This window comes from Martes martes (genome assembly GCF_963455335.1).
Source record: "Martes martes genome assembly, chromosome: 10".
Taxonomy (NCBI): Eukaryota; Metazoa; Chordata; class Mammalia; order Carnivora; family Mustelidae; genus Martes; species Martes martes.
This window is the reverse complement of record NC_137898.1, coordinates 6,128,284-6,141,432: the sequence shown is the minus strand read 5'-3', so window position 1 is coordinate 6,141,432 and position 13,149 is coordinate 6,128,284. Positions and strand designations below refer to the sequence as shown.

General features: G+C 61.2%; 2 protein-coding genes across 3 annotated transcripts; one reads left to right on the top strand and one right to left on the bottom strand.

The window, feature by feature from the left end:
- Positions 1–508: 508 nt before the first annotated feature.
- Positions 509–6,315, top strand: CNIH2 (cornichon family AMPA receptor auxiliary protein 2; the record flags this gene model as incomplete). 2 transcript variants are annotated; one of them, XM_080816870.1, is made up of 6 exons in its annotated part: positions 509–604; positions 4,322–4,390; positions 4,809–4,856; positions 5,111–5,223; positions 5,351–5,494; positions 5,679–6,315. In XM_080816870.1, the coding sequence occupies 6 exons, from the start codon at positions 524–526 to the stop codon at positions 5,704–5,706; spliced, it is 483 nt and encodes a 160-aa protein (XP_080672996.1). In that variant the 3' UTR covers positions 5,707–6,315. The 2 variants fall into 2 exon arrangements, with proteins under 2 accessions (XP_080672996.1, XP_080672995.1); XM_080816869.1 differs by lacking the exons at positions 509–604; positions 4,322–4,390 and adding an exon at positions 4,402–4,416.
- Positions 6,316–6,689: 374 nt separating this feature from the next.
- Positions 6,690–10,957, bottom strand: YIF1A (Yip1 interacting factor homolog A, membrane trafficking protein). The gene is made up of 8 exons (XM_080816868.1): positions 10,749–10,957; positions 9,838–10,049; positions 9,569–9,673; positions 9,350–9,428; positions 7,846–7,903; positions 7,519–7,674; positions 6,992–7,085; positions 6,690–6,894 (listed from the first exon to the last, which is right to left on the bottom strand). Exons 1-8 carry the CDS (start codon positions 10,777–10,779, stop codon positions 6,748–6,750), a joined length of 882 nt encoding a protein of 293 aa, XP_080672994.1. The 5' UTR covers positions 10,780–10,957; the 3' UTR covers positions 6,690–6,747.
- Between the last annotated feature and the right edge of the window lie 2,192 nt (positions 10,958–13,149).

Genomic DNA, 13,149 nt, shown 5'->3' with positions numbered 1-13,149 from the left:
TACAGTATGTGAGGGTAGGGGTGTGTGTGTGCGCGCGCGCTCGCGCGCGCTCCCCCGAGCGGACCCAACTCGTGTGACGCGGGGGGCGGGGGCGGGCGCATGCCGGGGATGTGCGTCCACGCCGACGTGTCCCCGAGGTTGGGGCGGGGGTGGCGCCCGGGCCGGGCGGTGCAGGCGGAGGGGCGCACGGAGACCCAGCCCCGCCCGAGGCCGCTCGCACGGCGGCCCCGCCCCCGGCTCCGCCCCGCCGGCTTCGCGGGCTGGAGAGCGAGGGAGCCGCGGGCGAGGGATCGCAGGATGAGCGATCGCGGCCCGGGCAGCCGGCAGCGGACGCGCCCCCCGAGCCCACCGGCCCGCGCCCCGCGCGCCCCACGGCCCCGCGGCCCCGGTCCCGGCCGCGCCGCCTGCGTCCCCCGAGGCCTGCGGGCCATGCCCGGCCGGCCCTGAACGCGGACCGGGGGGCGTCCCCTTGCGCCCGGGCCCCGCGCTGGCGCCCCCCGGGCCGCCGCCCGGCGCGGGGGCCATGGCGTTCACCTTCGCCGCGTTCTGCTACATGCTCACCCTGGTGCTGTGCGCCTCCCTCATCTTCTTTGTCATCTGGCACGTAAGGCCGGGCTGGGGCTGGGGGCGGGGTGGGGGGGGGGCCGGGGGCGCACGGAGCGGGAGGGGGCCGAGCAGATGGGCTCGGGGTCCGCGGAAACTTGGAGCCTCCTCTCCGCTACACCCCTTCGGTCAGCTTCTGTTCGCCCCCATGAATACCCCCTCCCGTTGTCGGCTTCCTTCCTGGGGCCCCCTTCCTCCGCCGCCCCCGCCTGTCTGTGGGTATGTCAGTTGGTCTCTGACCCCCTGCCCCTGCTCCACGCCGCCTTGGGGTGTGGGGCAGAATTCTGGGGTTCTTGTTCCTTTCCCCCTGCCACCCCCCAATCCAGTCGCCCCCGTTTGTCTGTCGGGCAGTTTGTCTGTCTGCTTGCCCCCCCTCTGTGGGTTTTTCCAGCCGGAGTGATGGAGCCGGTTGCCACGGCAACTGCATCTGTTTACAGGACCCGCAGATCGCAGAGTCCATTAACCCCTTCCCTCTCGCTCACCTCCCTGACCCAGCAGCGACTGGCTCTTAAGCAGACCAGAGACCTCGTCCCCACCGCCGGCTCACCTTGGGCTTCCCTGCCCCCTCCTTTCTGGGCTCTCCCCACCAGGTTTCCTCCCCACTTCCCACTTCCCCTCCTCTTCCTTCCCACTGCCCCCTTTGTCTGGTGTCCCCTTTGGTCTGTCTCTCACTCTGGCCTGGCTTCACACCTGCTCTTTCTGTGTCCGTTTCTCATCCTTCATCCTAAATGCCTCCCCTTAGAGTCCCTCTCCCTCATTCCCTCTGGGGTCTTCTCCTCAGTGGTCCCCTCTGCCTGGCTCCCTTCCTCTCACCAGGAACTGTATCACTCAGCCCCCAGCTCATTGTTTGGGACGCTTGGCGCCCCCTTGACTGCCCTCCCTCCACCTCTGTCCCCTGAGGTTTGGGCCCCCACCCCCATCCCCTCAATGAGGACTGCCCCTCTTGGTCGGCCTGGTCTGTCCGGTTCAGCACCCTGTGCTCCAGGACATCTTCCTGATCTTCATGCCCTCTCGGGGGGTTCCCTTACCCGTCTGCAGTCTTTCCCCCCTGTAACCCCCTCTTTCCTTCCTCTTCATTACCTCACCTGCTATCACCTGGTCTCCCCACTTCCTCTCTTCTTCCTGGGACCTGCTGCCTGCCCCCATGAGCCTGTCTGGCTCTTGACCCATCTCTCCCTTCACCATCCCCCAGCCCCCTCCTCGACCTCAGGGTTCCATGGGCTCTCACTGCACCCCTCCTGCGTAAGGAGTGAGCCCCGACGGGCACCTTCCAACACATTCCCCCCTCCCATCTCCAGCCCTGTCCCTGGTTTTGCCTCTCCCTCCCTCTCTCTCTCTGTGGGCCTCTTAATTGCTTTTTCTTTTCTCCCCCTTTGTCTTTTTCTCTTTCTCTGCCTCCATACCCCCCCCAAAACCATCTTGATCTCTCTGAGCTTCCCATCTCAGCCCAGAGTAGTGGACAATCCTGGGGTCCTAAAGATCGGAAGAAATTGAGGGTCACAGGCTGGGAACACAGACCTAACCAGTTCCTGGGAGAAAGTTCCTGGAAATCAAGTAGCCCGTTTTCAGGCCTCTCCCCACCCAAAGACCTCCCACAGCCCCTCTGGGGGGTCCCTGCCCTTAGGGGCTACTCAGAGCAGTCCTCCATCCAACACACCAGTGTCGATGCTTCCTGAGAACCAGGGTCTGGGCAGCTGAAGGAGAGTCAAGGATGAGTAGGACTCAGGCTTTGCCCTTGTAAGGCTCCTAGGCTGGGGGAAAGGGCCCAGCAAATATTTATTGAGCACCTATTATGTGTCAAGCCCCGTGTTCACTCAGCTAAGGTATTTAGTTCGGTGATCTTAGCAAGTCACTCGTGCTGAGTCTGTTTCTTTGTGGATAAAGTGGGTTTGTTGTATATACATCAGAGTGCCCAGAGCAGGGCCTACTGAGGGGGTGGGATGGGCATAGGCATAGGAGGTGTGGTCCTCAACCCGAATTGGTAAGAACCAGAACCTTCCAGGGCAGGACCCCAGATCCCACCCCAGACCCTGAGCCCAGTCCCCACTAGTCGCTAGGCAACCCTGGTGGTGAGTGACGCGTGTCAGCTGTCATCGTGGGGGATTGTTTGTTCCAGGGGGCTGAGTCAGAGCCAGGCAGCCTGGGGGGTGGGAGGCGCGACACCCGCTGCCTGCTGGTGGTGCCAGCTCTGGGGCAGACAGACGGCACCCTTCCGCTCCCTGCTGGACCCTGTGGCTGTGCCTGGCAGGCAGGTGGCTGCCCAGAGTCCATGGGGAGGGGGGTGCTGCTCCAGATGGCCCCGGCTCCCTCCAGGAAGCCCATGTTCTCTCCCTCCAAGCCGTCTGGGGTCCGGGATACTTGGGGGTGATGGGCCCTGTGCCTTGTCTGGTGCTGAGGGGAGGGAACCCCAGAAGACTTTTCTTCCAGACCTCCTTCCATGTCAGCTCCCACTGCCCCCCACCCAGGTCTGTCTTATCATCCCTTCGAACACCGGTACCTCCCAAGAGTTCCCCAGCCCAATGAGTACACTGCCATCCACCAAGTGCCCCAACACCCAAAGGCAACTTGGACCCCTGTGCCTCCACTCCTGCCACTCAACCCAGTGGAGTCTGGCTTCTAAACAGCTCTGCAGTCCCTCCACACCTCTCCACTCTCACTGCCGCTCTCCCCATGCCGATCATCATCGATGAGCAGCACCCCGCCACCCTTCCCCCATTTCCTCACTGGCCTGGCCTTCCTATGATAAAGCCATTAAGAATTTTAATGCTGGAGTCTAACCGGGTTAGAATCCTGGCTTACCACCGACTAGCTGTGTGGCCTTGGACAAGTGACTTAGCCTGTCTGTGTCAGTTTCCTTATCTGCAAGACGGATATGATAATACCAGGCCCTACATCATCAGGTTGTTGCAAGCAGTAAATGAGGTAGTAAACATAAAGCCTGCTGGCATAGAGCAAGCATCATACAGGTCTTGGCTGGGACTGTTCGCCAATGTGTACTTCCCGCTCCATCCATCCTCAAGCGTCAGCCTGACCGCCCTACTCTGCCGCTTATACCCCTCAGTGGCTCCCCTTTATTTCGGGTTAAATCCAAACATCTGGTCCGGGTTCACAGCATCTCCAGCCCATCTTCCACATTCCCTTCTTTCTTCCCGCTCACCTCACACCGTCACTCGACCCCACGGAAGCTGCAGCTTCCTCAATGCTCCTTGTCCTTCCAAGCTTCTGTCTTTGTACCTGCTGTTCCTGCTCGGACTGCCCTCCCCCCGATTGTTCACCAGTCACCCACTCAGAGTCCAGCCTGAACTCTGCCCCCCATCACGCCCAGTGCTGCACTAGGCACCCCAGTAGTCCCGATCACCCTGGAACATACTTCACAGCTCTCCCAAGCAAGGGAGCCTACCCAGGCGAGAGCTGTGCCTGAGGCCTCTGGGCCCCGGTGGCCAGCAAAGGGCAGAAAAAGACACCATCTCCTGGGATGTTTTGGATGGAAGCATCGTGAATATGGCTTGACTTGGGCATTAGCGCACCAGGATGCCATTCCCCACTATTGGGTGACCTTGGGCCAGGCCCCGCCCCTCCCTCAACCTCAGTTTCTCCACCTTTGCATCAAGCTCCATCTGGTCCAGTGCCCATGCATGAATTCCCATGTCACGGAAGGACGGGTGGGGGGGCCATCGGCTGCTGCCCCAACCCTGACAGGCACACACTCCTCCCCCAGATCATAGCCTTTGACGAGCTGCGGACCGACTTCAAGAACCCCATCGACCAGGGGAACCCAGCGCGGGCAGTAAGTGATACATGTGCTGTGCCGAGGTGTGTCCGTCCGTCTGTCCTTCCATCTGTCCCAGGCGAAGGGGGATGGGGGACGGGAAGAAGGGGTTGCGTGGTGGGACCGGCGGCGGCCGTGGCCCTTCCTGTCTGTCCCCGCCCCCAGCAAACACCTGGCGCGGGCTCAGGGCTCGGGTTCCTCCTGGCGGGGCGGCCGTTGCCAGGCTCTGGGCCGTTGCCGTGGAGACGCGGGTGAAGGTCCCTCCATGGTGACGGTTGCCATGGGGACGGCGCGGCTGCTTCCCTGCCGCAGAGACTGCTCTGGCGCCCCCTGGCGGCCACTTGAGGGGCGGCGGGGGATGTAGGGAGGGCGGCGGGGGCACCGCCAATGCCCGCTCCTCCGCCTCCCCCATGGCAACCTTTTCCTCCCCCTACAGCGCGAGCGTTTAAAAAACATCGAACGCATCTGCTGCCTCCTGAGGAAGGTCAGTGTCAGGGCCAGTAGCAGGAGGCTCCTGGCCCAGCTTGGCCCTTCTCTCTGTGACCCGGAGCGCGGCCTTGCCCCTCTGGGGCCTGCTTCATCTGGTCGGCCGCCGGGAGGGAGTGGGAGGCTCGAGGCCTCTTTAGTCCCCAGAGGTTACGGTGGGGGGCACCTCCCAAATCCCGGCTCCCCTCTGTGCCCTTGAAGCTGCGGTGTGTCCTCCCACCAGGCAGCTGACCTCTCGCCCTCCCTCCGCAGCTGGTGGTCCCAGAATACTCCATCCACGGCCTCTTCTGTCTGATGTTTCTGTGCGCGGCAGAGTGGGTGACCCTGGGCCTCAACATCCCGCTCCTCTTCTACCACCTCTGGAGGTGAGGGCCTCCGCCTCCCTGGGCTCAGGCGCCTCTGGGAGCTGCCTTGGGGAGGGGGGAGACGGAAGAGCAGGGGAGAGATGGGGGGAGCTCTGAGGTGGGCGCTCAGGCCCCTCCCTCGCGCCAGGTACTTCCACCGCCCGGCGGACGGCTCTGAGGTCATGTATGATGCGGTCTCCATCATGAATGCTGACATCCTCAACTACTGCCAGAAGGAGTCCTGGTGCAAACTCGCCTTCTACCTGCTCTCCTTCTTCTATTACCTGTACAGGTGAGGCCCTGCCCACCACAGGCAGAAGCCAGGGAAGGGATGTGCCTCCAATTCCAGGAATGGTCGGGCCCCAAGTTGCCGCCTTTTTTCCCCTAAGGACTGAGGGCAGCCCAGGGTATGGCGGGGTGGGCGGCCAGTAGCTGGGCCTGCTCGGGATTCGGCTCACTGCCTCCTCTTCCCGCAGTATGGTTTATACGTTGGTGAGTTTCTAAGGGGGAAGCCGGCCAGGGAGCGAGCCCAGAATGGACCGGACGCCTGTGCACCCCCAGCCCTACCCCTCGGCCGCAGAGGCCTCAGCCCTGGGGAGGGAGGGGGCACTGGTGCCCCCAGCCTCCTCTCCACCCCTCCAAACTGCTGCTGCGGGGACCTCCCGCCTTCAGAGCCCCCTCCCCTTGGACCAGGGCTGGGCAGAGCTCTAAATGGGGCAGGGGCTCCTCTGCCAGCCTGTAGGCATGGCAGTCAGTCTTGGAAGGGGCGGAACCTCCGGCCTTGTCCACTTCTGGGGGGGAACATGGACCCTGCCAAAGGGCAGGGCTTGACCCTGGAAGTTCTGGGCCGCCCCCATCCACCCCCACCCTGAGGCTCCCCCTGCAGGTGGGGGGGTACCCGCACCGGGAATGAGCAGGCTCAGCAGGGGGGCAGTCCCACCCCTAGTCTGCCCTCTCCCCTCCCCCAGGCTCTCTCTCCAGACCTCCCCCTCCCCATCCCCACTTGCCCCAATCCCAGCCTGTCCTGTCTCTTGGACCCATTTTCTATGTTGCCTGGAGGAGTCCGGCACCCCCTCCCCGGCCATTTGTGAGAAAATATGAATAAACTACTGCAAACACGTGGGCCCCGGTTCTGCTCCGGAAAGGCTTGAAGAGGACATGGGGCAAAGGGACTCTCTAGGGAGCAGCCCTCAGCTAAGTCCCCAGTACAACCAGGCTCAAACCACCCGCCCACCGGACCCTCTAGGGAAACCCTCCGATGGATCAGAGGCCTTCGCGGTGTCGTGGGCAGCCGCTCCCTTCTCTCCTCCCTTGCCCGGCCACAGCTAAAGAGCCATTCCTGCTGAAACCCTTCCACCTGCCTCTCAAAGCAGTACCAAAGCCACCAACTCCAGGAAGCCCTCCCCTGGGTGCCCTGAGCCTGGTAAACCCTGGGCAATGGAGAGCCCCCCCCCACCCCCGTCCCCAGGAACAAGGGTCAAATACAATCAAGGAAATCAGATCTTCAATGTATGGAAAAAAATCAGTGCCAGCGGGGGTCAGGGGTCACCGGACCAGGTGAAAGGTCAGCCAGTATATGATGAGGGGCTGGAAGGCTGCAGCTCCCAGGGTCAGGTAGAGCTGGAGGCGCTGCCGGGGAGCTGGGCCCCCCATGTTGTCGGGACCCAGGGCTGCTGTTCGCAAAGAGCGCACCTGGGAGAGAGGAGGGCGCTGAAGCTGGGCCGGGCGGGGGAGGCTCGTCCCCAGCTCCGCCCCCGGGGTGAAGCGCGAGGGGCAGCCCCAGACTCACGATGAAGTACATGAGCGCGGACGAGGTCCAGGCCAGGGCCACGTAGTAGCCGTCACTGCCGAAGAGCAGCCCGGTGAGCACGCTGAGGATCATCCTGCAGGGGCGGGGGGGGTGGGGGAGGGGAGGAGAAAGAGAAGGGTCCGGGCCTCAGACGGGCCCCACCACCCAGCCTAGACCCCACCCACCACCACTGGGGCCCTTTATCTCCAGTCTATCCCCCCAGGCTCCTGGACTCAAAACGAACCTAGAAGGCCTAGGACTCTGTAGAATGTGGACGTGAGACCCCCTTCACTACCCCGGCACAAGGCCGTTCTCCCCTGTGTTCCCAGGGTGACTCTCCTTCATTCCTGACCTGAACAACAGTACACGGTCCCGAGGACAAAGCTAAAAGCAGCTGGTTCCTCTAACAGACGAGCTAGGGCCCAGAGAGGGCAGACACAATTCAAGGCGACAGCTACACCAGCTGGGGACCCCCGGCGGCAGGCCCCTCTCCCAGGCCTGCTTCTGGCCTGGCCCTAGCTACTCACCCCACATATTTGTAGCCGCTGTAGGCTAGCAGGTGGAAGGTGCTCAGGTCACTGCGTACGGTGGCCAGGTAGACGCCCAGGAGCAGGGCGAGCACCTCCATCACAACCCACACCAGCGCCGTGCTCGCACACAGACCCAGCACCTCCGGGGAGAACCTGTGGCCGTGTGCAGGGGGGAAAAAGGGTGTTTGGAAACCAGCCATCCTGTGGCAGGTGTGAGACTGAGGATGTGGGCTGGGCTTGGGACCTGCCCCACAGGTGCCCTAGGGAGGTGAGGAGAGCAGGAAGGGGAGCCGGTGGGAATGGGGGAGGGCGTTGGGTACTAACCTTTTCTGAATGCCCAGTGCCATCCCAGCCAACAGCACGTAGGTGATGAAGGCCATTGCTGCCAAGAGCCAGAAAGATGCCATCAGCCTGGCTTCCTCAATCAGAGTCCCCTGGCTAGGTATTTGGGGCCATTTACACTCCCTACCTTCTCCCCATACATCCCTTCCTGCGTGCCCCCACATATGCATACGCCCAACCTCCACAGTCAGCTCCTACTACCCTGCCGGGGATGCCCTTCCCTGCTCAGCCCTCTCTCCCTGTGTAAATGCTACCCGACCCTTCTCTCAGGACCACCAAGCCACCTCCTTCCCTGTCCCCGTGTCAGGAAACTCACTAACTCAAGTTTCCTGCTGTGGCTCACACCGTATCATGGGCCAAGGCTATTACTAATCCTAGACCAACCGGCAGGAGCCACACTGATCTCCCACAACACGACAGGACTAAAATACAGACTTGGAGACAACCCAGGTTCTCCCCAGAGTCCAGCCCATGGGGAAGACTTCACCTCAGCCAGTAATTTTGGGTCTGGACACTGGCGCTGGCTTTGGCCATCCCACCAATGTAGAGGGCTCCCAGTTTACCTCCGCTGTTTCCACAAAAGCTCAGAGCCCGGGGGAGCCCAGCTTTCACAGCCTGGAACTCCTCGGCCCTCTTCTCTGCCCCCTTGAAGCACCAGAACTGACACGCCCACCAGAAAGCACGGGGTCTGAAGTCAGGAAACGAGCTCTACCACCTGGAAGCTCTGTGGCTTCCAAGACAGTTGTCTCCCTGAGCCCCGGCTTCGACACGTAAAATGGGGATGGCAGGTGCTGCGTTACAAGGTGGCTCTGGGAGGAAGTGGACTGGAGGAGCCACGCGGGGCCACTCACCCCTCCTCCGGGGTGTCCACCGTGGGCTTCGCCTCACGCAGGCCCCAGGACAGAGAGGAGTCAGAGGCACAGCCTGCCAGCCACTGTCCAAGGTGGGCAGCCTGACCCCGTGCCATGTGGATGGGCAGTTATGGGAACCCAGAAGGGAGTGACCGCTTCCTCTGAGAAGGCAATGTTGGAGGACTTGGGGGACAAGGAATCGCTGTGACGGTGACTATTATTCTCAGTGTGCCCCCTGCTGAGTGCACATCACCTCCCTGAATCTCCACAACAGTCCTTTGTGGTAGAGACTGTTGTCATTCCTGGCGTACGTAAGAGTAAAAGCAGCCAGCCTGAGGGCCCATTCCCGGAAGCCACAGGACCAGGTCTAAGCCCTGAGCTCCAGACTGTGGAAGGACACGATCCCAGTTAAGAGGCAAGAAGATCGCAAAAGAGAAAACTCCGAAGGCCCTGAGGGCACACCCGGGAAGGCTCCTTACTGGTCCCGCTGCTCTGTCTACTGGGTGTCTAGCAACCACCACACACAAAAGCACCGAGCAGATGCTGAATCAATGCACGAGCCTCTGTCTCCTTGTTGGGGCCTCAAGGCACAAGTCCTCCCACTGTCCCCCAGCCCAAGTCAAAGAAAGACTCACTAGGAATATAAAGGTCGGGGGCGTTGAGATCTTGCCGCGGGGGCAAAGGCACATCGCGACTGTACTGCACCTCCCAGTTCTGGCGGTGGGTGGCAGCAGCCCGGGCACGAGAAAAAGATAAAAAGAAAAGAAAGAAGGGGGTTGAGATCTGGGGGCCAAACTCTGGGACAGGCAGAGGGAGGCACAGGGCCCCGCCAGCTCACCTGGTAGGCAGCTCACCTGGTGTGTGTAGGGGAAGACCAGTAGCCCCAGCTTCTTGGCCACATAGGCTGTGTCCACAGCAAAAAAATACTTGAGTTTGTTCACAGACACAAAACGGTGCAGCTGGGAGAGGAGAGAGGAGGCTGTGGGCAAGCCGCACACCAGACCTCAGGGTGCTCCTCGGTGTGCTCCTTCCCTGAGGGCTGCTGGGAGAATTAGGCGGGATCCCGTGATGCCCCATCCCTGGCCACAAATCTTGCCACCCTTGCCCTGGGGGCGGGCCACACCTCCTTGTGCACCATGTCCTTCCCATGGGATGCGATGGAGCTGCCATAGGCCATAGCCACGTTGGCCATTGGGTCCCCAAGCAAGTGGTTGACATTGAAGGCCACGTCGGCTCCTGGGGCTGGATATTCCCCTGGCTGGCTGGAGTAAGCACCGCTTGTGTCATCGAAGAGGGGAGGGGGGTCTGGAGCTGCCCGGGCCCTGTGCTTGGAGCCTGTGGGTTTGTAGGTACTGGAGTAGGTGACAGGAATATCAAGCATGAGCCCAAACCACCACCCCTCTCCCCAGGCTGGGCAGCCCTGTATGGGTCCTGGGACCACCCAGCAATCGGTTAGTGAAACCCAGGCTGCATACGGGTAGGTAACCCAGAAAGAACTTTGATGAGGGCTCCTTTTCCAGAGGTACTAAATGTAGGCAAAAAAAGACCTGAGGCAGCGCCTCGAAGCGGATGCCCACCTATAGGTTTCGCGGGGGCGGCCTTCTCGAGGGAAGTGATCTCTGAACTGAGCCTTGGGGGAGAGAGAAGTTTCCTAGGCGAAGATAACTAACTTGGAGGGCACCCCGCAGGAACAAGGGTGGGAAAGGAGACAGCTGGGTACCCAAAGGCCCTGGGCTGTGGTGAGGGCCCCACCAGGGCCATGACAGGTAAAGAAAGTTCTGAAGGCAGACCCCGTTCGTGCCTGGGGTCGGGCATGGGAATCCCAGCTGTGCTGTCACCGCGCGATCTCAGGACTGGACCCAGAGGGCGAAGTCCGGGACGCGTTGTGGAGTCCCGCAGGGCGGAAACCCGAAAGACACCCGCCGCCCTGGGGAGCGGTCACGACTGCCCCTCTCCCTCAGGGTGAGCGGGCCGCGCCGCCGACCCTCCTCCGGCCGGTCGGGCCGCGTCCCGCCCGCCCCGCGCCCCACGCACCGTGGGCTCCGTAGCCCGAGTGATAAGCCATGGCCGCGACGCTGGCGCTCCCCAAGGGCCCGCTGCGCCGCCTCGTGGGTACGAATACTAATAAGCCAGCTGCTCTGCTGCCTGGGCGCCGACCGGGGTTACGGAGCAGACCGACACGTCCGCGAACTCTCCGACCGCAGCCGCCATGTCCTCGGCGTTATTCTCCGTCGCCTGCCATTGGCTCCTCGGCGGCGCTAGCTCGTCCCTCCCCTCTCCCAATTGGCTGCTGGCCCGACCTCGCCGAATTGGATTCGGCAGTAGTCAACTTCCGGGAGGGAGAGAGGCGGAGCAATTCAAGGCGCTCTCGGATTGGATGGTGGGTTTGCTAGCTCTGGGCCAGAGCAGCCAATAGATGGGTTAAGGTAGGAGGGGGTTGAGAATTATTTCCGCGCCTGCGTAGTGGGGCGCCTGACGCTCGCCGTGCCACGACTACACCAGGTGGAGACCTGGCGGAGGCGTGAGTCCGGGAACGGAGTTTCGCTCGCGGGACGTGCCCCAGGAGAGAACGGGTCCGTGGGGCTCTACCAAGTCCCGCCCCTTGGGTCTCCTGCCCCTCCCTCTCAATGCTAGCTTTCCTTTCCCGTCCTCCACGCTACCCCCCAAGTCCTGGCACAGAGCCCGGCAGCCCGCGAGGTGTTAGTAGGAGGCCGGGCGGGCCAGTGGCAGCGCGGCCCAGCGAACCCAGGAAGCTGACTCCTCCTCCCGCCTCCCGCCCCTCCTTCCCGCGCGGGCGCTGTCCGTTATCCGGTGCTGAAATGCCCTACAGCCACTGCCGCTACCGTGCAGAGCCTAGGGGCCTGCTGCTGGGAGGGTCTGACCTCTTGAGACAGACAGAAAGACACCCCCCCCCCACCCACCCACACACACACCCATTACACATACTGAAAACTCCAGAAGATCTGAAGTCCTACAGATTGGGCGGTATAGTTGGGACAGGACCCTGCACCAGGCCTGACCCATCAATTCTCCCATGATCCAGCCAATTTGAGTGTGGAGATGCGCTGGTCCACCTCCTGAAGCTGCACTTGAAACTCCTGAGTCATTGCTGGCCCTGCGGTCCATCTTAAAGCGAGATTACCCAACCCCAACACCAAGCCTCACTCCTGAAGCCAGGTGTGTTCCTTTCTCTCCGCCCAGTTTGTGACCACTCTCACCCTCCTCAGAGTTAGCTTTCAGGGGCCTCCTCTCTCACACTCCTTCAGCCACCACTTTCTAGAGAGCAAAATCAGGTCCTCTACAACCTGCCTCTAGCTAACCCAGTGTCCAGTTACACCAGGTGACTTTCCTGCTTTCTAAACACAGCCCACGTGATCTAATCGCAGTGTCTTTGCTCAGAAATCCCCTCCACCTGGGATGCCCTTCCCCCTCACATTCATTTGTCCAAAGCCTATTCTTTAAGAATCAGTTTAACTTGTGCCTCTCAGAGAGACAGAAGGAACAGAGGACTGACCTGGCTGGGGGGTTGAGACCAGAGGCTGGGTTCCAGGCCCCCTCTGGGTACACTAGTCTGTCCTGGATATAAATGCCATTAGGACCGGACCTGTGTCATCATTCTCCATTCCTCCCCTTGCCTTCAGAGTGCCTAACACAATACTTGGATATAGAAGATACCCAAAAAACTTCTGTGCCCAATAAATAAATAATAAATAAATGGATGAAGCCCTGGGTCACTGCTTTACTCTATCATTTCAATCACCTCATTTTTAAACGGGTAGGAGTATTGAACTGAATGGTTTTTGAGTTGCCCTTTGGGGGGATAAAGTGACAAAGCAACCCAAAACTCACCTATATCCCACCAAATAATTGTTTAGTTTGGGGGCTAGCCCAGACCCAGGGGCAGGTGTGGAGGTCTGAGGCCCCTAAGGGCCAGGGAGCAGCCCTGCGCGTCCACCACTACTTGGGAGGGCATCCTCCCAAGGACAGATCCCACTCCCCTGTACCTCATGATGAACGGTTTGCACCTTTCTATTCCCATTTCTTAGGTGAGAAAACTGAGGTTGGGGTGGAGAGTACAGGCCCAAGGTCACGGAGCCTAGGACCCTGGGTGTCCTGCCTGCTCTCAAGCAGAACCCAGCACCTCTGTCCAGTGAGTGAGGCGTATCACACCTTTCTGGGTTGTAACTGCTTTTTTCCCTACCAGCAAGGCTTCCAGAGTGGAGTCTGGGTGGGCTTAGGCCTAGGTCTATTCCTCAGAGACAGGACGCCGGAGGTCCTACCCACCTTTGAGATCCATCCCCCCTCATTTTACAGCAGGGGAAACAGGCCCCAAGAGCAAGGACTCGGCCAAGGTCGCAAGCGCAAGCGCGGCGGGAGGGGAACCCAAGCTTGGGTCGCCCAGCCTGGGGTTCTTGGGTGGGGGGGGGGCGGGCAG

Bases quoted from the DNA above. Each gene is read 5' to 3' on its own strand.
- YIF1A (XM_080816868.1), bottom strand. From the start codon at position 10,779: ATGGCTTATCACTCGGGCTACGGAGCCCACG. The intron at 7,904-9,349 runs GTGAGTCTTTCT...GGCTCTTGGCAG, and splicing joins CCCCGACCTTTATATTCCTA to CAATGGCCTTCATCACCTAC. The intron at 7,675-7,845 runs GTTAGTACCCAA...ACACGGCCACAG, and splicing joins GCACTGGGCATTCAGAAAAG to GTTCTCCCCGGAGGTGCTGG.